Below are 23,347 nucleotides of genomic sequence, written 5' to 3'. Positions count from 1 at the left end.
CCGCGGCTCATCTCGGGGCAAAGCTCAATGCAAAGGCAGCTCTTAATGAAATTTCTGAAAAAATGCAAACTAATGCTTTCTAATTTCCTCACTTAATCTAATGTCACAGCTGTCCCATTAACGCCAGCAGCTATTAGATACTTAAACAACCAGCTTGTTGAACTGCAATTTTATCATATGGCTGTATCCCTCCACTCCTTCCTTCTCCCGGTTTTGATAATGTTCCATAATGGCAGTGAGGGGGTAATTTAAATCTCTGAAAGCCATCAGACCCATAATCATCTCTGGAAAATGAGTACATTTAATGCATTTTGCATAATAAAAAAGGGACACCTGATACAAGCACGAAGTTCAAACATCAAGCCGGCTCACCCTACTACAGCTTATTTCTACAGTAATTAACGTTCCTTCTGAACTGCCCTTTTTTGTTAAAAGAAGCCAAACAACTCCATTGAACAAAACACATGGAGAACAAGACATCCAGTAATGTTTCCTCCACCCATCCCAAAGCCCATTTGGCAGAGTCTCACGTTTTTGATGGGGTCAGGAGTGCACCGACTGCCTCAACGCCACCACGACCTGCATAATTTACAGTTATCACAACATAATACACAGGCAGTAATGGAGTCACCGATAGGCCACCATTTGCTTTTCAATAAGAAGAGGGCAGCAGCAAAGGAACGCATGTGATTTTGTGTCTCCACTGGGATAGATATAACTGAGCGATTAACTCTTTTTCATGGCTATGGTGATCGACAGATAGGATTTCATTGCTGCTGAAATAATTAAAGAAAAGCTAGAACACATTCATTCAGAGCCCAAAGCTTAATATCCAGCACCTAATTTTTAAAGCCCGAACCAAGGCCCCTTGAGATAGCCTTTTTATTGCAAATACGTTATTTTCCCCAATGATGCTCTTCGGATGGTCAAATGCAATCCCACTTTCAATGTTGCTTGTGCATGAGGATTTTGGGGTGGTCGCACTGCTTCATTTCCAATCCGTGCATATCTCATAACATCCCACAGAAATCCCGTAACTTTTATTCTTCTTCAACTTTCTATTGAATGAAATCCTGTAACTTCTTAGACCACAAACATTCTGGTTTGTTTTTGTCCTACTTCAGCAGCACTGTAGCCCCTCCAGAAAGCAATAATGTGGTAGCATTGAGGAAGCGCCTCAGAACTCAAGTCTACCACTAACAAATTATAGCTGCTTCGAGAATACGTTGCAAAATATACCCACAGTAAAACACAAGTCTGGAAGGACCCCGATCTAGCAAATGTGCACACGAAAGAAGCTTCTGTTTCTAGATTAACTTGACAGGAAGAGAACTATCAAGTGTTTTGGGTTCCGATGCTTATCTGCCTTGTGAAGGGAATCAAAAATTGAACCATCTGGTGTGGCTCCCATTTACACCACCCAATGTGGATAGCAGTGCACACTTCCATCACCCTGAAGGGTTAACATCCATTGGCTAAGATTGAGCATGGTTATATGAAGAACCTAGTTCTACTCAAGAGCAGACCCACTGAAATTAACGGGGTTAAGTTAGTCATGTCAATGAGCTTCAACGGGCCTCCTCTGAGTATGCCTAATATTAGATATAATCACAGAGAATATACTTCTGGTTTAGTTTGCAGCAACACTTACCCGTTTCCTCATCTACGTTGAATCGTCCAAGCCCACTGCCATCTCGGATAGAGTACTGGATCTCGCCATCCCTGCCGGTATCGTCGTCCTTCGCGCTCACTTGCAAAACGCTTGTTCCGATGCGCGAGTTTTCCTTTACTGATCCAATGACGGCAAAGTCGGGAAAATAAGGGGTGTAGAGGTTTTCGTTCACATCCACGACTTCGACTTCCACAAAGGAAACCGAGGATAAGGAAACCGGGCGGCCTTTATCCTTTGCCCTCACGGTTAGGTTGTAGAACTGTTGCTTCTCGTAGTCGAGTTCTTTGCTTAGGCGGATAGCGCCACTGGCTTTGTCGATTTCAAACCTCCCATTGTAATCGTTCACCAAGGAATAGCGCACTTGTCCTCCAAGACCAAGATCGGGATCTTGAGTTTCAAGCCAAGCAATGACGGTACCAACTGGAAGATCTTCCAAGACCTTCACACTATAGCTAGGGGGAATGAATGCTGGGGAACAATCATTGACGTCATCCAAAAAAACATTCAGAGGGACGACAGAAGACTGCTGGTGCCCACTCTCTGCTCTGTCTCTCGCCTCTATCTTTAATGTATAATTTGCCTTCGATTCCCTGTCTAAATGGTCCCCCGTGTATACTATTCCCGTGGAGCTATTGATAACAAATTGCTGCGTGTCTGTCAATATGGAGTAAGTCACCTCCCCGTTGGGCCCCAAATCTCTATCTCTGGCCTCTACCTGGATAATTTCCACACCAATACCAGTACTTTCCAAAATATTAACCGAGTAGCCTTCCTGCAAAAATAGAGGTGCGTTGTCATTTGCATCCTCTATGGTTATAGTAAGTAATCTCCACGTGGCTTTCTGGGGGCTACCTAAGTCATAAATGGTAATGTTCAGGAGATATAGCTCTGTTTTTTCGCGATCCAGGGGCAAAAGGACCTTAAGCAGCCCTGTCTCCACTTCAAGGTTAAAGCAGCTGTCTGTATTGCCATCTGATATGGTGTACAGCACTTTCCCGTTAAAGCCGGAATCGGCATCATAGGCCTTGATTTGGAATATGGTGGCCCCAACGGGAAGGTCCTCTCTGACGGATACGTCAGAAGGAAAGGATTTGTCAAAATGTGGGGCCTGCCTGTTCACGGAATAGAAATCCAGGAAGCCGTCTTCGGAATTTAGCTTCACGTTGGCTTTAGCCTTTTTCAGCAACTTCTCCGCCAGCCTCTGAGCAACTCTGGTCTCTCGGCAGCTAAAGGTTTTAGAAGACACTTTCCCGTGAACCACAGAGATGTTGACGAACATGGAATCGGCAAAATTCTCCCCGTCGGTTGCTGTTATCCTAAGTCCAAAGTTGTTGCTCTTCACGCCGGAGCCAGACAGGGACTTTTTGAGCTGCAGAACCCCCGAGTCTGGATTTAGGTAGAAAAATCCCAGCTCGTTACCCGAAATTATTTTGTATTTCACAAGCTCCAACTCGTCTATATCTATAGCAGAGACTGCTGTGATGTGCCCGCCAACAGGGAAATCTGATGAAATCACTCCCTGACAAGCCACCTTTTCAAACAATGGCTTGTTATCGTTTACGTTGCCTATGTATATTGTGACATTCACCTCACTTTCGTGGCGGTAAGGCGAGCCCCAGTCTGAGGCCCTAACAATAAACCTGTAGCTCTCCGGGGAGGACTCAAAATCCAGCTCTTCAGATGTGCTAATAACCCCAGTAAACTGGTTGATGGAAAAGGGGAGCGAATTTAGACTAGCAATGCTGTACGTGATGTAGCCGTTTTCTCCTCGATCCTTATCAAAAGCAGAAACTGACAAAATGCTAGTACCCACGGGGACACTTTCGTTGACATAGGAGCTGTACGAAGGTTGTGTAAACTCTGGGATGTGGTCATTGGCATCTTCTATCCTGACAGTAACATGTGTTTTCAAGTATCCTTCTTTGTTCGTTACTTCTAAGTCATAAAACTCCTTGTCAACAATTTTTAAAGGGCGTGCAGTGGTAATTAGACCTGTCCTGGGATTAATCTTAAAATACTCTGCATCCTCGCTGGGAGACAATTTATATCCTTCGCCCTGCAGTTCTGGGGTTAGCTTAACTATAGCAACGACTACTCCGGGAGGAGAGAATTCACTGATGGCCACATCATATGTTTCCTTTTCGAACTTTACAGGGCTGCTTCCTCTACTGGGACTGGCAATATGTACCAGTTTCACAGCCGAAAACTTTTGAGGGGACCCTTTGTCTTTTGCTTGGAGCGTAAGATTGCAACCATATGGGAAATGGTCCCAATCAATGGGCTTTTTCTCTTTGATTTTGTACTCGTTCATCCATCTGCCATCCTTAGTCAAGTGGAAATGTTCCAAGGGATCTCCAGCAACAATAGAAAGAGATTCTATCTCGCCGTTGGCACCTTCATCTAAGTCATCCACGTTAACAATAGCATATGTAGGCTCCTTGTCCGAAGGGAAGGGAATGTGGGTTACGACATTGATAGTTGGGGCGTGCTCATTTATGCGCTCAATATGTATGTAAAGTTTGGCAGTGCTACTTACTCCGTTGTTACCATAGAGTTTCATTCCACGGTCCACAGCCAAAACTTCAAGGTCATACCTGTTTTTCTCATCGTAGTTTAGCCGGCCGCTTAAAGAGATGACCCCACTAGTTGGATGGACAGAGAAGAGGTCGACTTTATTTTTAAAGTAGTAATAGAATTCACCATTGGAACCAATATCAGCATCCGTCGCTGTAACCTGTGCAATGCTAGTCCTAAGAGGAGTGCTTTCTGCTATGGTTACGGAATAGGTGGTTGGTGAAAACAAAGGCCGCAAATCGTTCATGTCTAAAACCTGGATGTTCACTTTTGTCCATGCTTCCAAGTCTTCTCCACGGACAGAGCCCTTTATTATCAGCAAATAGTTGTCCTGGATTTCTCGATTCAATATGGCAGAATTCCCACCTTTAGTCCTTATCCTAAGGAAACAGAAATCAGCTATTACAACTTCCTCTGCCTTGAAAAAGCCTTCATCGTCGCCAGACACTATCCTGTATTTGATATCCCAAGAGAGGTCCGCCATAGTGATGCCCATTCTACTTTGGCTGTTAAGATAGGTCCGTGCCGCAGAGTTCTCATACACTGTGGTGTTGTATATGGAATGTGTGAAGTGGAAGCCAAATGGCATTGCCCCTTGAAGGCCATGGCAGGCGCTGGCCAAAAGCTGAACAAGCAGGAAGACTAGGCCAGGCGTGGGGGCCAAAGGACCTGACCAATGGCCCATATTTCGCTCCATCACATCATTCTTTCATCCTTTAAGAAAAGAAAAAGATAGGCATTGATTAGTGGAAGACAAATATTCCACATGCTGCCATCACTCAACTGTGTTTATAGATTATGTAATTTTTTTTATATAAAAAAAATTCAGCTCCCAAAATTCTGCCCCGCACTCCAAGAAGTCTATCACATTCTAGAGCAGCCTTTCTCAACCTGTGGGTCCCCAGATGTTGTTGAACTACAACTCCCATCACCCCTATTTAGCAAGGCCAGAGCTCAGGGATGATGGGAGTTGTAGTCCAACAACATCTGGGGATCTACAGGTTGAGAACCGCTGTTCTACAGAAACCTGAACAACCCATGTTGCAGAATAGCTGGTTGACCACAAACACAGATCAACTTTCAATGAGCATATATGATAGGTTTACATCTTGGTGGGTCACAACCTGTTCAACCCGACTCTAGCATAAGTGAGATCTTCAGCTCCAACCATAGATACCTATAAATAAGCTGTAATAAGGGGGGGGGGAGTCTGGGAGATATATGGGAATCTCCTCCAGCCAATGAGACCAGCAAAAGCATGGGTCAAGTTCTACATTCAACTGAAAACGCATCCTTTATTTTCGCATGCACAAAGGACTGTCATTCACTCACATGGGGAAAAGCAAAGAGCTGAACTTGCTGCAATGTTGTGGTGGTGCCAAAACTTGCCCAGTAACCCTGGCTCCTAGCTGCCCTGGCCTCTACAAGCAAAGTGCACTGCAGTCATGTACAGAGAGTGCATAGGACTGCAGACCCAGGCCTTCCTAAAATATATGTACAGGAGAGGTGTCAGTACCTATCACGCTTAAGCATCTACTGAGGGTCCACCAGTGCTGATGCCTGCTACAGACTGGGCCCACCCACCTGCACATCCCAGTTGCTTCTACTTATCAGAGATCAACTGCAAGCTGTCCAACATTTTAAATTATCTGCAATCCTCCTAGGCATTTAAAGATAATTTGGATGAGGGGAAGCTCACTACTGTTGCCTAATGGCACTGGTAAGCCCATTGTTGCTGGGGTGTGGGTGGGCATCACCAAATGTTGGGGGCATCAGACACAACTTGGTGGGTGGGAGGGATCACAAACCTGGATCTGACCCGGACCATGTACCTTCCCTCGCTATATAATTTGTCCCACATAATGATGGGACATTTTTCCTACCAAAAATTTAAATGTGACTTCGAAAGGCTGCCATTCCAAACTTTTCCCTAGGGTAAATTCTCCTGTTTAAGTAATCCCACTGTGTGGGTTTTTTTTAATGTTATTAATTTCAGGAAAATATTTTTTCTGGCCTATAAATAACGACAGCCAATATTTCAACAAGACAGCGTGCTCTTCTTACTCAACTTATAAAGGATACGCTGGACAAAGAACAAATCACAGGTTAGGTTGTTTGGCAAAAAGCACCTTATTCCCTACTGATTCCTGATGCTTCTCTGAAGCTCGGACACTCAGTTACAGTGGTGCCCCGCAAGACGAACGCCTTGCAAGACGGAAAACCCGCTAGACGAAAGGGTTTTCCGTTTTGGAGGTGCTTCGCAAAACGAATTTCCCTATGGGCTTACTTCGCAAGACGAAAATGTCTTGCGAGTTCTTGCGGGGTTTTTTCCCTTTTCCCCCCCTTTTCCTAAGCCCTAAGCCGCTTATCAGCTGATCCGCTGATAAGCCGCTTATCAGCTGATCCGCTAAAAGCCGCTAAACAGTTAATAGCGCTAATCCGCTAAGCTGTCAATGGGCTTGCTTCGCAAGACGAAAAAACCGCTATACGAAGAGCCTCACGGAACGGATTAATTTCGTCTTGCGAGGCACCACTGTATCTTGTTCCACGAAACAAGCTAATGGACTTCAGTTATGAAAACACCCATCGTTTGCTATACACCATGAACACTCATCTATGACACTGGCAGTGGAGTGGCCATAATTTTAGTGAGACTTTAAAACATCAAAAATAGCAGGGCACAGAAAAGAGAGGAAGCTGCCTCTGATAAGAGTGGAAATTTCTATGAGCTGCGCACAATTTTTTATGGCAATATTTTCAGACCACAGTTGTTTCAAACTGAGTATAATTCTGTAACTCTGCTGCTGGTTTTTAAATACTAGTGGAAATCGATTTATTGCAATGATGTTACAACACTCCCACAAAGCACCTTAGCTCCGACCCCAGTCTATATTCAACTGCAAAGCGCATTAATCAATAATACCTGATCAACTCTCCTGTGTGTTTCGTCAAGACATGCAGCTTTTTCAAACTGTTTACTTTCATACATTACTCCTTTCTTCCACCTTGTATTGATCCCTGACAAGTCTGAGCAGCCAGGAACCTCACAGCTTTCAAGGCTTCTTCGCTGGTGGTAACAGGGAAAGCGACAAGTATAGATATGTTGTCAGGCAGGTTGGACTGGCACTAAGAAAGCATTCAGGGGATCATAGAGCAGAACAGACCTCAAAGGTCCTCTAGTTCAACACCTGACAGGGCAGGAAATCTACTGCTACAACATCTCTGACAGGTGGTCATCCATCTCCTGCTAAAAAGCGTCAAAAATGAAGGCAAGTCCACCTCCTTCTGGGACAGTCTGTTGAACTGTCTCACTCAGGGTGTCGTGGACTGGTTGGATGTAGAGGAATGGTGGGAGGAACCAGGTGGGAAACCACCAAGGGAAGATGGCACAGCCCAGGGCATGGTGGTAGGACAATGAAGTGGGAGAAGATTGAGGGGAGGAGGTGTCTGAAGCTGAAGAGGCAACAGGACTTAGTGAGCTGGGAGAGTCTGTGGCAGAGAGAAGTCTGGAATCAGAGGTGAAGCTGAAGCAGAAGATGGGGATGAGGGAGGCCAAGACACAGAGATGAGTCAGGCTAGTGAAGAGTCATGGGTGTCTCCCGTTCTGGCTGCAACAAGATCTTATCTCTGCTTTTAACCCAGAACCAGAAGAGGCATGAAAAGGGTGGGGGAGGCAGGGTTGCACGCAGGCAAAGTCTCAGATGCTTGGGGAAAGCCCTGGTGAGGAGGTGGGGACTTTCAGTCTCTGCAACTAATTTTCATGGAGGAAGACCACTGGGAATGAGCTGCTCTGTTCATTAGGCCTGAGAATCAGTCAAGTCTGTGGAGCAATCAGTTTTTGCTGATGAAGAGTTAGCTCCATCTTTGAACTGTGTGATTATTGACCAGCAGGGCAGCCAACATGGTAGTCTCCAATTGCTGTTGGACTACAACCCCAATCATCCCTAGTCATGCCGGCTGAAGCTGAAGCTGGATTGCAGCAACTTATGGAGGGCAACACATTGGTTCCTCCTGGTCTAGCTGCTCATGTCATTATCAAGTTCTTCCTTCCATTAAGCCAAAATCCTCTTTCTTGAAATTTGAATCTTGTTTAAGGTCCTACCCTCTGGGGAAACCTGTATAACTCACATTAAATAGCGACAGTGAGACAAATATTTGGCAGAAACCGAACTGAAACAGTAGGATAAAAACAGCGCTGACAGTAATGAATACAGATCGGAAGGGAAATTGCTGCCTTTCTACATCCCTAACGTTCACAGAGGAGCATTTTTTTAAAACTGCATTTCTTTATTTTGGGGATTCATACCCAACCCTTCAATAAAATTCCCACGGCAGCCTAGTAAATTTCAGAACACTGAAAACGTACACAAATATGCAAAAAATAAAAATAGCAAAATCAATAGCAGTGGCAAAAACAATAAGCCCAGCCAAGAGAAAAGAGCACAGCATGCCAGAGACTAGCTCATTATTGGAATTATACAGAGAAACTGCTCACCAGCTAAGCAGTGTACAGGGGGGCAAATCCACTTTGTTCCCACCATCACTGACTTGATGACAAGTAACATGTGATTCTGGGATGTCACCAAAAACAACCAGCCTATGGTCCCTTCTCCTTTTTGCTATAAAGGAAAGAGATCAGGGGGAGATTGGCATTAGTTAACCTCCTCTGCAGCTGCCAAGAGACATGGACCACGGAGCTGGAGATTCACAATGGGGCAGTGGTAAATTTGTTCCTACCATTATGGTGGACCTTGGGCCATCAGCTACACAGAGGACATTTTTTTCCCTACCATCTTGGTGGCAAATACAATGGATGTTCCTGGCCTCAGCCACGAACAGAAGCACCAGGTCTACAGACGCCAACTCCCAAGGGCCGAGGTCCCTTTGCCCCCCCTAAAATATTTGAGGGGGCTAGGCCCCCAAAAGTTGATGGGCATTGCCATTCAAATGGTGTCCATGGTCCATCTGACTGGGGTACCAACTTGAATAAAATATTGAGGGCAAGGTTTACCTCCCCCCCCCCAATATTTTATTCAAGTTGGCACCCCAGTCAGATCACAGGCTTCCATTCTTATAGTAGCCAAAGGGCTAGGCCTTGGAAACATAGTTGGGATTGGGGATATCCAATATGGTGCCCTTCAGATTTTGGTAGACTGTAACTCCCAGCATCCCTGACCACTTGGCATGCTGGCTGTGCTGATGGGCGTCCAATAGCATCTGAGCAGAACCAGCTTCACTACACCTAATCGAAACCTTGTTTTCAAGGTTTAGATGATAGAAACTGTTCCTAAACGGACCTCTGGCATGAGAAGATCTGAGTTCTCAACTGTTCAGCCAGGCAAACAGGATTCTTCAAGGGAACAAGAAGAACATATGTTTTCTGCAGGCTCTTTCTTGTTGGGTATTTGTTTTAAAGAGCCATGCCATGTTTAGAAGGCCGGAAATGTAATGTGATAACACGCAGCCCATTACAAAGGAGCAGAATGTGAATGGACAAAAATCACTTCGTAAACATTTCTGATTTCGGGAAGAAGAAGAAAACCCGCTCAACTAAATATTATGGTTTCAAGTGGGAGATTAAGGGTGTGATTACTTGTGCGCGGTTTTAAAACATCCAAGCAGGAAACTACTTAGAACGGCGCGGGTTTCATTAAAAGGAGTGGGTGGGCATGAGCTCTCGTTTGTGCAACAGTGTTAATTAAAAATGGAAGTCATGCTCCAAATATGCATAGCACCAGTCAAGGTGACTTTAGTTAGGCGAACAGCACCCTTTGACAACAGATACTAGTCTCTCGCAGTGCTAAGAAAGCTCTGAAGCCATTCACCTTGTAAATGCAAATTTTCCAAGTCCAAGACAAATACATCATTACCATACTGATGAAATTTAGAGCTATTTCCTTGCCTCGGTATATCAGCGGCGTGTAACTTCACCAACGGTTACAAGAAATGCAGGCAGGCAAGAAAAAGGGGGGGCGGTCATCAATGACACTACATGAAAGGACAATATAAGCCAATCTTCACATTCTGAAAAGGACCACCTACTCAGATACGTTTCCTCAATTAGGATGCAGTGACAGCCCACGGTTTGATATTAAGAAGGAATGGGGAGCCTCAGATCTACGTGCTTCTTCGTCACCTTCCCTCTCTCAGCATGCAAGCAGAGATCAGAAGCTTCCCTTTTTACTTTGCAGCACAGTCGTACTTTGGTTCTCAAACGTCTCGCGACTCGAACGTTTTGGCTCCTGAATGTCGCAAACCCGGGAGTGTTCCAGTTTGCGAATGTTCTTTGGAACCCGAACGTCCAACGCTGCTTCCGTGGCTTCTGATTGAGTGCAGGAAGCTCCTGCAGCCAATCAGAAGCTGTGCCTTGGTTTTCGAACCTTGCCAGAAGTTGAACTGACTTCTAGAAAGGACTCCATTTGAGATCTAAGGTACACCCATCTGCCTATTCATCCCTATACAGTGAACAATGGATTGCACAAACCATTGTTCTTCCCCCCCAAGTTGGGGCCCCAAAACACAGTATGGCTTGAGATAAACTAGGAGGAGAAATTTCTTATCTCCTTCTGCTACTCACAAAGGAGTACACGGGTACATGTGAGTTTAAGATGTGCCACTGCTCGTTTCTGAAGGGACAAACCATAGTCTGCCATTATGTCAACTGAGTCAACTAGGCTAGCTCAAAAGATGGCCTTCCACACGTAGAAGAAGGTTAGACGAAGGGTTACAATACAGAAACATAATAAAATAAAAATAAAAATAAAATAAAAAAAATTCCTTCCAGTAGCACCTTAGAGACCAACAAAGTTAGTTCTTGGTATGAGCTTTCGTGTGCATGCACACTTCTTCAGATACACTGAAACAGAAGTCACCAGACCCTTATATATAACAGAAACATGTGAATAAAGTGGAGCTAAATCCGAATGTGCTGCTTATTGGTGCAATCTCTTTCACAAGCAGAAGCATGGGAAGTCCTATTAAAACACTGTGTAAACATTTGCACAAGCTCTTAGAGAAGGCTACTAGGGGCTATTTTTCCTTCCTTCTCTAAGTCCTTTCATTTCCACACAAACAGCCATAGCTCCAAGCATGTTGTGTAAATCCCATAAATGCTCTTGGCATTAGCAGGTGGATCAGCCTCTGCTCAGGTATTCCAGAGGGAACTGTATTTGTTTTGGAGGGTTTTTTTTAAAGTACCTATGCATCCACCCATTCTACAAGGAGTAGAAAGAAACACACACAGAGCTCCTCTTCGCCATCCACAGTACAATAACATTAGCCTGAGAAACAGTAACTTGTCCATAGACACTCAATCTAACTTTGGTTCAGCTGCAGCTCAACAGAGAGTCCAAATATCAAATTTGTCTACCAAAAATACACACACCCATGTATCAGGCTCATTCATGGGGAACCAGCCGCCCTTCAGATATAGTGAGATAACTCCCAGATTTATCAAGGAGACCATCAGCAACAGGTTCCCCACCCCTGTGATAGACAATACAGTTGGAGGCAGTTGGAGGATGGATGGCGGCTAACAGATTGAGGTTGAATCCTGACAAGACAGAAGTATTGTTTTGGGGGGACAGGGGGCAGGCGGTTGTGGGGGATTCCCTGGTCCTGAATGGGGTAACTGTGCCCCTGAAGGACCAGGTGTGCAGCCTGGGAGTCATTTTGGACTCACAGCTGTCCATGGAGGCACAGGTTAATTCTGTGTCCAGGGCGGCTGTCTACCAGCTCCATCTGGTACGCAGGCTAAGACCCTACTTGCCCGCAGACTGTCTCACCAGAGTGGGGCATACGCTAGTTATCTTGCGCTTGGACTACTGCAATGCGCTCTACGTGGGGCTACCTTTGAAGGTGACCCGGAAACTGCAATTAATCCAGAATGTGGCAGCTAGACTGGCCGCCGGGACCACATAACACCGGTCCTGAGAGATCTGCATTGGCTCCCAGTACGTTTCTGAGCACAATTCAAAGTGTTGGTGCTGACCTTTAAAGCCCTAAATGGCCTTGGTCCTGTATACCTGAAGGAGCGCCTCCACCCCCATCGTTCAGCCCGGACCCTGAGATCCAGCGCCAAGGACCTTCTGGTGGTTCCCTCATTGCGAGAAGTGAGGCTACAGGGAACCAGACAGAGGGCCTTCTCGGTAGTGGCGCCCACCCTGTGGAACGCCCTCCCTTCAGATTTGAAGGAAATAAGCAGCTATCCTATCTTTAAAAGACATCTGAAGGCAGCCCTGTTCAGGGAAGTTTTTAATATTTAATGCTGCACTGTTTTTAACCCTTGATTGGGAGCCGCCCAGAGTGGCTGGGGAAACTCAGCCAGATGGGCGGGGTATAAATAAATTATTATTATTATTATTATTATTATTATTATTATTATTATTATTATACTTTCTCTGTGTGTGCGTCTGTCTGTATCTCTCTCTCTCTCTCTCTCTCTCTGTGTGTGTGTGTGTGTGTGAGAGAGAGAGAGAGAGAGAGAGAGAGAGAGAGAGAGCGCTTCCTATCTTCAAGGGCAGAAAGACATTTTTTCCAACTGTTGCTCATAAAAAGATTCCTAATGCATTCATATCCTCAAGAGACGGGGGTTAATGTATTGAGTCTGACTTCGACTAGATGAAACTTCAGATCGTTCCAGCTCTAAGACTCTAGGATACTATTTCCTAATCATACTCGTTAACATTCAAAAAGTGGCCTTTTTAAGTTCAGAGACCAGGGTCTTCAAATCAATAATTTAAAACGTCAAAGTGAGCACTTGGGTACTTCACTCGACTGCCCGACAGAGTCTGGTGACAGAATGCAAGCAAGCTGTAGAATTTTAAGTCCTTGTCAAACGCTGAAGTCTAAATAACTCAATACAATGTGATGTGCCCACAAAAGTGACAGGGACTCCATATGTCCTAAATCTCCATGTGTCCTAAATCCACAGCGTATTCTTTTGCTCTTTTCTTTTCCAAAGGCTGAGTGCATTCTGAGCATATTCCTATCCGTCCTAACTAGACTGCCAAATGCACGGCCCTGTGAGCTACGTATGTAACATGTAAATAAAGAGACACCAGTAATTTTTTGCTGCTATCTTGTCTTTTATATGCCTGTTGTCTTTGTCCATGGAGTTTTCTTGGCAGGGATACTGGAGTGGCTTGCCGGTTCCTGCTCCTAGATGGCATCTTAAAAAGCAGAGGCATCACCTTGCCAACAAAGGTCCATATAGTTAAAGCTATGGTTTTCCCAATAGTGATGTATGGAAGTGAGAGCTGGACCATAAAGAGGGCTGATCGCCGAAGAATTGATGCTTTTGAATTATGGTGCTGCAGGAGACTCTTGAGAGTCCCATGGACTGCAAGAAGATCAAACCTCTCTTTTCTTAAGGAAATCAGCCCTGAGTGCTCACTGGAAGGACAGATCGTGAAGCTGAGGCTCCAGTACTTTGGCCACCTCATGAGAAGAGAAGACTTCCTGGAAAAGACCCTGATGTTGGGAAAGATGGAGGGCACAAGGAGAAGGGGACGACAGAGGACGAGATGGTTGGACAGTGTTCTCGAAGCTACCAGCATGAGTTTGACCAAACTGCGGGAGGCAGTGGAAGACAGTAGTGCCTGGCGTGCTCTGGTCCATGGGGTCGCAAAGAGTCGGACACGACTAAACGACTAAACAACAACAAACATCTTGCCTTTTCAGAATATGCTGCATGGGCTCAAATGTGCATATCCCCTTCAAAAAAATTCTTTTGCATCACATCCACAATTGCTTTTCATTTCCACATGCCACAAAAATGCTTGCAAGCTGGCTCCCTGGTTTGGGAGACTTATCTGATTCAGCAAATATGCTGTGGAACAGAAAAGCGCGGATATTTTCGGTGTTCGTGCATAAAAGGAAGTATCAGAGGAAAATCTAGAAGCTGCCCTAGACTACCAGGAAACAAGTTTAGATGATTTTAGCAAAAGACACCCCACAAACACACTGACCAGGAAACAAGCCTCTCCCAAGACGCACAAAATATAGTAAAAGAAAAGGCAAGGACAGAGTGACATGGCAAGTAGGACTGAGGAAGAAGATTTGATTCAGTTCACATTTAAAGGCCAATCTACCCAACTGGCACTTTCGGAAACAATTCGTGAACTAAAAAACAACAACAATCATCTTCCAAAATTCACACTTCTCCAAATTTTGCACTGTGGTTCTTCAGACATGCAATGCGTGCAAAACTCGGTAAGGTAAAGTGTGCTTAGAAATTCATCTGCTGGTGAAAATTGTGTGTAAAACTGTATTATATTAGCAAAAGCTGCTTTGCAAAAGTATGTATATTGGCCAAAGCTGTGTACAAAAATGTGTGCACCTTGCACTAAAATGCTGGTGAATCTTCATAAGACTTTTAAAAAGAAAAGTCATCGTGAACTGATGTAGAAATGTAAGAGAACTAAACTTAAGGTGAAAAACTGAGAAACGCCGCAATTGACAGATTCACCCATCTTTAATCACAAGACATGGTATCGTTACTCTACAATGGGGGTTTCAGACTTGTCTCTGGATAGGTTTCTATGTGGAAAGGAAAGAGGCGAATGCCTTCATTCAGGAACAAGGACCTCAGGACAGGAAAAGACTACTTCAAATTGTGATGATCAAGTCCCCAATGTAAGTTGGCACAGCCTCAGTAGAAGACTCTGGGCCACTGCCTGCTTCATCTAATGGGCAGCTCCCCACAGACTCACTCCTTCATAGGTGGGAATCTGTTGGATGGAGTCTCTACTGCAATTGTAGTTGTGGCTGTCCTGCAACCATCACCGGCTCCTGCAGAGACCAGCTCTTTCTTTCATCCCACCCCAATTTCCGCTGGCTGCAGCGCAACTTGTTCAGCCCGAGAAAAGTGTCTATAGATGCTAGTTCAACAGCAGTCCCAACACCACTCCTGCCCCGGCTATGTTTAATTCTGACCAGGTCAGGTGCATTGTGGGGTAGGGTCAGCATCAGAAATTCGCCAGGCACATTTTGTACTTGGCTATTGGCTGCTTGCAACCAAGTGAAGATGCCTGGGTGCCAGGATGATGCCTGACGTCTCCACCATCTAGAAGTGCATGCCTGGGGCTCCCTGGATCTTGACTGTTTTTGCACGCTAGCAACACATCCCGTAGAATTCTATCTGTTATATTTTATCTGCACAATCAAAATGAATTTCAGGAGCCAAAAAGTCGTATTGAAACTGTTATGTACTGAGTTGAATAGGATCCAAAATGCAGCCGTCTGATTGCTCCTAGAATAATAGGATCCTGAATGCAGGAGTCTGATTGGTCCGCAGGAGCCACCCAATCCAGCTCCAGGTGGAAGTGAATCCGCAATCTGATTGGCCTACAGGAGAATCCTGGAATTAGCCAATCACGTGTGTAAATAATGTATATAAAGCAGACATTCTTAGGGAACTTCCATTCCTCACTACTATGAGCATTAATCCACACTCGACTCCGAGTATATTTCAGAAACATATGACTTTTGAGCCGTCTGGCCCCAAAATGGCAACTAGTCATTCCATTTTGGCAACTGGTTTAAGGAACCATTTGGTGCTTAGCTTATATATCTTGAGTTTTGTACAGTGTGAACTTAGCCACGCTTAGGATGGGCTGTCTAACACTGCACATATTCCGGGCATGCAGCAGGCTTGACAATATTCAGCCTACAAAGCCCAGAACACATCCCCTCCAGCTCTGTATATTGGTCCACCAGGGACTTGAGATGCCTTCTGGTTCAAAGGTCTACCTGGGCCTGCAAAATATGCAGTGCAGACTTACTTGGTTTTGCAGCCTTCCTTGGTCGGCAAAAGCAGCTGCTCTCCAAAGACCTGCCAGGTTTGCAATGCAAGCTGGTAGGCTGTGCTTCTGGTACAGAAATGTGTATATATTCAGCCTCCATGACAACTTTAAACTTTACACAGAGTGGATATATATTAAAAGCCCCACCGCAGTAGCATTCCTCCCTTACAGAAGCTGATGCTTGTGTCACACAAGAGTAACTACTATGGGCATAATACATTTCTATATGTCATTTTCTAAAAAGGAAGCCTGAAACAGCTTTTGGCATTCGAAAGCTGGAAGCTTTATGAACGGAATTTCAATAAAGCCAAGGTGGCTGCAAAAAACCCCTCCATTTTGCACCTGTCCCAATAATTTATGTCCAAATGATATTGTAGTATTATCTGTGCTTTCTACGCCTCAGAGACAATGACTTTATTTTATTAAATGAACTGGGAGATATATTGCTCGTCTAAAAGAAAAATGTTTATAAAGGAACCTCAAGGAGCCTTCCTATGCAGGAGGCAGAAAGCTACTGCTTGCTTATCAATAGCCTTTGCCAAGAGGCCATCACAGAAGTAAGTTTTGAGAACAAATGCTGACACAGCGGGTTTTATGTGTGGGCTGGTTCAGATCTGGAAGCTTAAGAAACACAGTCCCTTCATGGGGAAGGGTATGTGTGGACAGCCATTTGCCTGGAGGCCATCTCAGATGAAAATTGTGCCATATATGTATATGTATGTGTGTAAGTGTGTATGTATGCATGCATGCATGCATGGATAGATAGCTAGATAGTTAGACAGCTAGACAGACAGGCAGGCAGGCAGACAGACAGACAGACAGACAGACAGACAGACAGGACTTCTCTATACACAGTTACAGATAGGTAGCCATGTTGGTCTGCCATGGTCAAAACAAAATAAAAAAATTCCTTCCAGTAGCACCTTAAAGACCAACTGAGTTAGTTCTAGGTATGAGCTTTCGTGTGCATGCACACTTCTTCAGATGTGCATGCACACTTCTTTCGTGTGCATGCACACTTCTTCAGATACTTCTTCAGAGGTATCTGAAGAAGTGTGCATGCACACGAAAGCTCATACCTAGAACCAACTCAGTTGGTCTTTAAGGTGCTACTGGAAGGAATTTTTTTATTTTGTTTAGGACTTCTCTATGACATTGTTTTTCCCCCATGGAGCAATTTATTATTATTATTATTGTCTTACTTGTTTGCTGTATTTGTACATACATTCCCTATAATAATTCCCTAAAATCTTTTGATAAAGGGTGGTATATAAATGGAAATCATCATCATAATCCCATTTCCAGTTGTTTAGTTGAGGGTGAATGTGGTGGGATCATGGCCCCAGGACTTTTTTTATTTTATTTTTTATTTTATTTATGATTTTCAGTTTTATACATTTCAACAATTTTACAATCATTCTGACATTTCAAAACTTGACTTCCTTCCCTCCCCTTTCTGTGGTTCCTTATATTTATTTTTCATATTTCTACATATCCAAGTTAACTTAATTTGCTCATTTATTCATCTGCTTTAAATATATATTCTTAAAAAAACCTGCAGGTTATTACAATAATCCTGCCAATGTTCTTATTTGTTTACAATTTCTTTGCAAATATTCCATAAGCCATTCCCAGGATATTTTTGTTTCCAGAGCATGAGCTATGGCATCAGTGGCAGAAGTACCAGAGAAACCAAAGTCTCTGCCCAGAAGCCAAGGCCAGCGGCAGATGGACCACAGAGCTTCCTTCAGCAGCGTGGTCTTGCGATTGAACCATCCATCATATGATTGACCCTGCCATGCCTCAGTCCTCCAACAGGAGGCTGAGAGGGGTATATGTCCAATGCCTGTGGCCAAATTCTACCTACTTCTGTAACCAATAAAGTTGTGGCCACATTTTTTGAATACCAGAACGTTGTCTTTTCCAGTTTATTCACCTTCTTCCAACGGGCCATGCTTCTGGGGGTGGGACTGCAATATGTTTCGCAAGCTGAACTGCTGCAGTCGGTGGTAAGCGCCACTAAATTGAGTGGCCCTTACTCCTAAGAAACTGTGCATAGGATTGCAATCAAGCTTCCCACAGGCATCTGGTTGGCCACTGTGACAACAGGATGCTGGACTAGGTGGGCCATTGGCCTGAACTATGTTCTTCTGCTGTGCCTTATGTTCTTATGTTGACCTTACTAAATTGCTATGGTGATATGGAGTGCTTAGGGTGTGGGTGTGGGTGTGGGTGTGGGTGGGTGTATTATAATGAATACCACTTGTTATCCAGTTGGAGAACAGCCTTTACCAAAGGTGTCATGGACTTTGAAGACACTCAAACTCAGAACGCAAGGGAGAAACGTGCTAAGAGGAAGACACGCTTGGCAAATCCACACCATGATCAACTCCCATCCGGGAACCAATGTCCCCACTGTGGAATGACATGTGAGTCCAGAATTGGCATCCATAGTCACTTTGTTAAAACCGTATTTATGGAAGACAATCTTACTCGGCTACGAGTAATCACAGAAGAAGAAGGAGAAGGAGAAGGAGAAGGAGAAGGAGAAGGAGAAGGAGAAGGAGAAGAAGAAGAAGAAGAAGAAGAAGAAGAAGAAGAAGAAGAAGAAGAAAAAGAAGAAGAAAAAGAAGGTATAATGAATCAACAGTGCTACCTGCATTTTTCAACTCTCCTTGGGGGCTATGAATGTAGGACGGTAATTATGAGCTCCTTCGCAAGTTATTGCTACACCACTGCCAATAATTCCACGTGAACCCTAGCTGCAAGTTCTGTGTTTTGCAAGACACTGCTCTATCAACCTCACCAATTAAATCTAAGAAGTCTTAAAGCTAGCATTGTGGGGGTTTTTTAGGACAGCCACCAAACTATGCACTTCCTTTCTGAATAGGCTCACCTAAACATGACATTACAACTTTCTAGGAAAAATGCAAAAATCCACCAAGCCTTTGGCTAGCTATCAGATATATAGACAACTCTTTGCGTCCTGTTAAATAAAGGTTCTGCAAATCCTCAGTAGCCCAATTGACTCCTTTCAAGGTACTCTATCGTTCAGTATATATACCACAAAACAGTGCAAGACTTAATGCAGAGAGAAGACAAACCTTCTTTCATAATCTTTACACAAGCATTGACTTGCTTGGTTGCAACTCAAGTTTCACAGCATAACCCAAAGTGCCAAGGCTTCCATAAACAAACCCAAGCTTTCCACAGTGGCTCCAACTGCAGCCAGCTCTGGACTCAAAGCAAACTGCACAGATTAATTGCCAAAGTTAAGACTCCTTTCCCCCTGCTACCCTCTCTGGTGATGAGAATACAAAGCATTCATCTGCCTTCGCCTCCGAGCATTCTTCTTCTTCCAAAGCCCCAACTTATTGGAACGATTATAGCAAGAAAGCAACTCTATGCAAAAATGTTCCGTATCCAAGGAAACTGTAATGGTGAAATTAGAGAGTGCTACGTTTGCCGTAACTCCTAAATCACCACCGAGAATTTCCAAAGCTTTTGGACCATTTATTAGTGTGAAAACTGTCAATGCCACTGACGCCGTGATAGCTTAAACATGCTGCAAACCCAGGAAAAGGGGGTGGTGATAGCAGAATTGCTAACAAGGTACCTTTCAAGAAAGGATGCTATTGTTTGGTGTAGAAGCACACACACCCCGTACGCGTCTTAGCATCTTGTTACAGAGTTAACGGCAGGAAATAACACACAGCAGATGCATACATGAAGCTGTTGTCGCCATTCTTTATAGCGTTACCCCCGTTTTAAAACAAAAAACAAGAAAACACGTCTTTTCGTTTCCAGAAACAGCAAGCAGCAAAAGAGCATAATGATACGTTTCAGTTTGACCACAGCTCACAAAAGGGCAGCTGTACCAGGACAATTTAACTCAAGGAAAACAGTGTTGGGTCTGTTGGTTTTTACACTCTCTTTAGTGCTTTGGACCAGCCAAATGCAAGTTTTGCACTTTCCTTCTTATATATATACTTTGGCACTGTCACTAGTCCCCAGGTGGCCTCAGGAGCCGATTGTCTTTTTCCAACTCCAGATCATTCGCCAGCTATGAACGCTTTTGGACAGAGATGACTTGCCATGGTACTCCATGCTCCACAGGGGCTGCCCTAGTAGACAACTCAGGAACTTCAACCAGCCCAAAATGCAATGGCCAGGTTCCCAGCAGGGGTTTCCTTCAGAACTCACGTAACCTGCATTCTAAAACAGCTACACTGGCCGCCAGTTCGTTTCTAGACCTGATTTAATGTGCTCACAATGGTGTTTAAAGCCCTGAAAGACTTAGGTCCCCAAGTATCTGAAATATCACCTCCTTCCCTACAGAACAGACCCTCCCAGGTGCTAGGATCAGCAGAGGGGACCCTTTTCATAGCTCCAGCTCACCCTGGCCGGCCCACGCACAAGGCAGGGTGAAGCAGCCGCCTTAGCCTAAGCCCCCGAAGCAATGTAAACATCAGCGACGATTTCTGGCAAGATTCCCTTGAAATATCAGGAGATCTTGTGGAATTTGGGAGATCTTGCCAGAAATTGGTGATCCCGTGCACCTCCCTCAAAGGTTTTTTTTGTGGGGGCAGGAGTTAGCCCAGAAAAGGGCATTCACTGTGTCAGCCCTTAAGTTGTGGAATTCAAGTTATTCATTTATAATAAGAATAAGAATATGCATTTTATTAAAATTATTCTATTCCATTATATCCCAGTGTTATGAAAGCTAGGAGCTAAATGGCACCTTAAGCCGAAGTCATGGGTACAGAAATGGAATGTCTATGCATGCTTTTTAATAACAAGAGTACAAAGCTGAAAATGAATGAACTGCAGCTGAAATGTTATGTTCATTTTTCACATGGTCTAGACCTTCCCTTGCCCACCCCCCTAATGTTCTTAAGAGGGTCTCTTCTCCAGTCTTCAGCAAGTAGCTAGAAGTGGGGAGGCAGAAAAAGGTCCTCCTTTCCTTCCACTCCACAGTTTTAATCTGAAATTTTAGGCGCAGTACTGCGCCCAGAGCTCAGAAACTGCTCATGCTAATGAAATTACCTGTCGAAAAATGCGCATAGAACAATGGGAGTTAGGAACACTGTTCCATCCATATAACAGGATGAGTTAGATAGCTTAGTGCAGGGTTCCCCAAACTTGGGTCTCCAGCTGTTTTTGGATGACAACTCCCATCCTCCCTGACTAGCAGGACCAGTGCTCAGGGATCATGGGAAGTGTAGTCCAAAAATAGCTGGAAATCAAAGTTTGGGAAACTCTGGCTTCATGCCTGAGTTGGGATTTCAACCCTGGTTGAAACTGTACCACAATGGCTCAAAGACTTCTTGTAAGAGCATTGTTGGGTTACTCTTCCAACCCACAGTTCCTTAAGCACATACCACAGAGGCGGGGTATAAAAATTATTATTATTATTATTAAAAGAGGATAGACTTTTAGCAGCTAGATCACCGTTTCTTGCATCTTGGTACAGACTCATTACTTTGCAACTTATCTGGGAGCAGATCTGTGCATCTTGCCCAAGATGCTCATGTTGCAAAAGGAACTCCAGATCTAGTGCACGCTCCATTTTATATCGGCAAACTTTGCTTTCTTGGTGCAAAGTTCTTGTTCCAGATTAGCAAATGTTCAGCTTCAACAACGCTGCCCAGATGTTGATCCCACCCTGCAATCCGCTAATCTCTTCCCTGCTGTTGCAAACTGCTCTTCATCTAACACACACCTCAATCCTTTGTTGTTCAAACAGGTTTCTTGATCCACTCCAGCTTTGCAACTCACCTTAACACCATCCTTGCTGATCTTTCCTTACTTATCTACTTTGTCAGATTTCAGGATTTTCTTAATCTTTTTTCTTGAAGATTGTACATTGTATACCTCTCTACATAGCATCTCTACACAGCAAATTTTATCAGAACTTTGGATTTGTAAGATAGGAATTTACCCAGCTCATCTCTCGTAATATGTGAGCAGGTTGCTTGAGGTCCAGTAATATGACCCATCCCACACAGTCCCTCTCCCTTTCTACTAAGGCTAAAACTACACATTACAGTGGTACCTCGGGTTAAGTACTTAATTCGTTTCGGAGGTCCGTTCTTAACCTGAAACTGTTCTTAACCCGAAGCACCACTTTAGCTAATGGGGCCTCCTGCTGCCGCTGCGCCGCCAGAGCACAATTTCTGTTCTCATCCTGAAGCAAAGTTCTTAACCTGAAGCACTATTTCTGGGTTAGCGGAGTCTGTAACCCGAGGTACCACTGTACAGGGAGTTTCTTTTACCCCCGGTTTGATTTGTAGGTTTTGGTTGGTTGGTTAAAAAAAAAAAAAGCAACACCAGCCTGGACAACTTGGAAGCCAAAACAGAAGCAGTATCATAAAGGAAAGCATCAATAATGAAGAGAATTAACATAACCCTTTCCCTCCCAGCATTCAAATATCTCAAGGGGTGTTACATGCAAGATGGAGCAAGCTTGTTTTCTCCCACTCTGGAGGGCAGGACTCGAACCAGTGGCTTCAAGTTACCAGAAAGGAGATTCCAACTCAACATGAGGGAGAACTTTCTGGCAGTAAAAGCTGTTTGACAGTAGAAGGATCTCCCTCGGAAGGTGCTGGATTCTCCTTCCTTGGAGGTTTTAAAGCAGATGTTGGGTGGCCATCTGTCATGGATGCTTTCGCTGCGATTCCTGCATTGCAGGTGGCTAGACTAGATGACTCTACGGGGTCCCTTCCAACTCTACAGCTGTATGATTTTTATGCTTCCGTGATTTATCTAGCTCATAATCCTCCCCAATCTACTTTTATTAGCATATGGTAAGGAGAAGGGACGCGGGTGGCGCTGTGGGTTAAACCACAGAGCCTAGGACTTGCCGATTAGAAGGTCGGCAGTTCGAATCCCCTCAATGGGGTGAGCTCCCGTTGCTCAGTCCCTGCTCCTGCCCACCTAGCAGTTCAAAAGCAAGTCAAAATGCAAGTAGATAAATAGGTACCGCTCTGGTGGGAAGGTAAACGGCGTTTTCGTGTGCTGCTCTGGTTCGCCAGAAGTGGCTTAGTCATGCTAGCCACATGACCCGGAAGCTGTATGCCGGCTCCCTCGGCCAATAAAGTGAGATGAGCGCCGCAACCCCAGAGTCGGACCTAATGTTCAGGGGTCCCTTTACCTTTAAGGAGAAGGTGAGACCCATTATCAGGTGAGTAATATTTACTATTTGTGTATCTCGCTTTTCAGTCAAAAGTAGGCGCTCCCTCAAATGGCAGATAATTGCACTGGGCTTAAAAATAATAAAAAAAACATAAAAAGGGGG

The 23,347-nt window shown here is 44.5% G+C and overlaps 1 protein-coding gene across 1 annotated transcript in view; it reads right to left on the bottom strand.

Annotated features, from left to right (window-relative positions):
* The window catches only part of FAT3 (FAT atypical cadherin 3), a 450,350-nt gene that overhangs the window by 333,062 nt on the left and 93,941 nt on the right, over positions 1 to 23,347 (bottom strand). The window contains 1 exon segment of the mRNA XM_081860894.1: positions 1,652 to 4,960. Within this exon segment, the coding sequence (XP_081717020.1) occupies positions 1,652 to 4,943 (3,292 nt within the window). The 5' untranslated portion in view covers positions 4,944 to 4,960.

This window comes from Podarcis erhardii, assembly GCF_964252035.2.
Source record: "Podarcis erhardii genome assembly, chromosome: 4".
NCBI lineage: Eukaryota > Metazoa > Chordata > Lepidosauria > Squamata > Lacertidae > Podarcis > Podarcis erhardii.
This window is presented reverse-complemented; position numbering and strand designations above follow the sequence as displayed.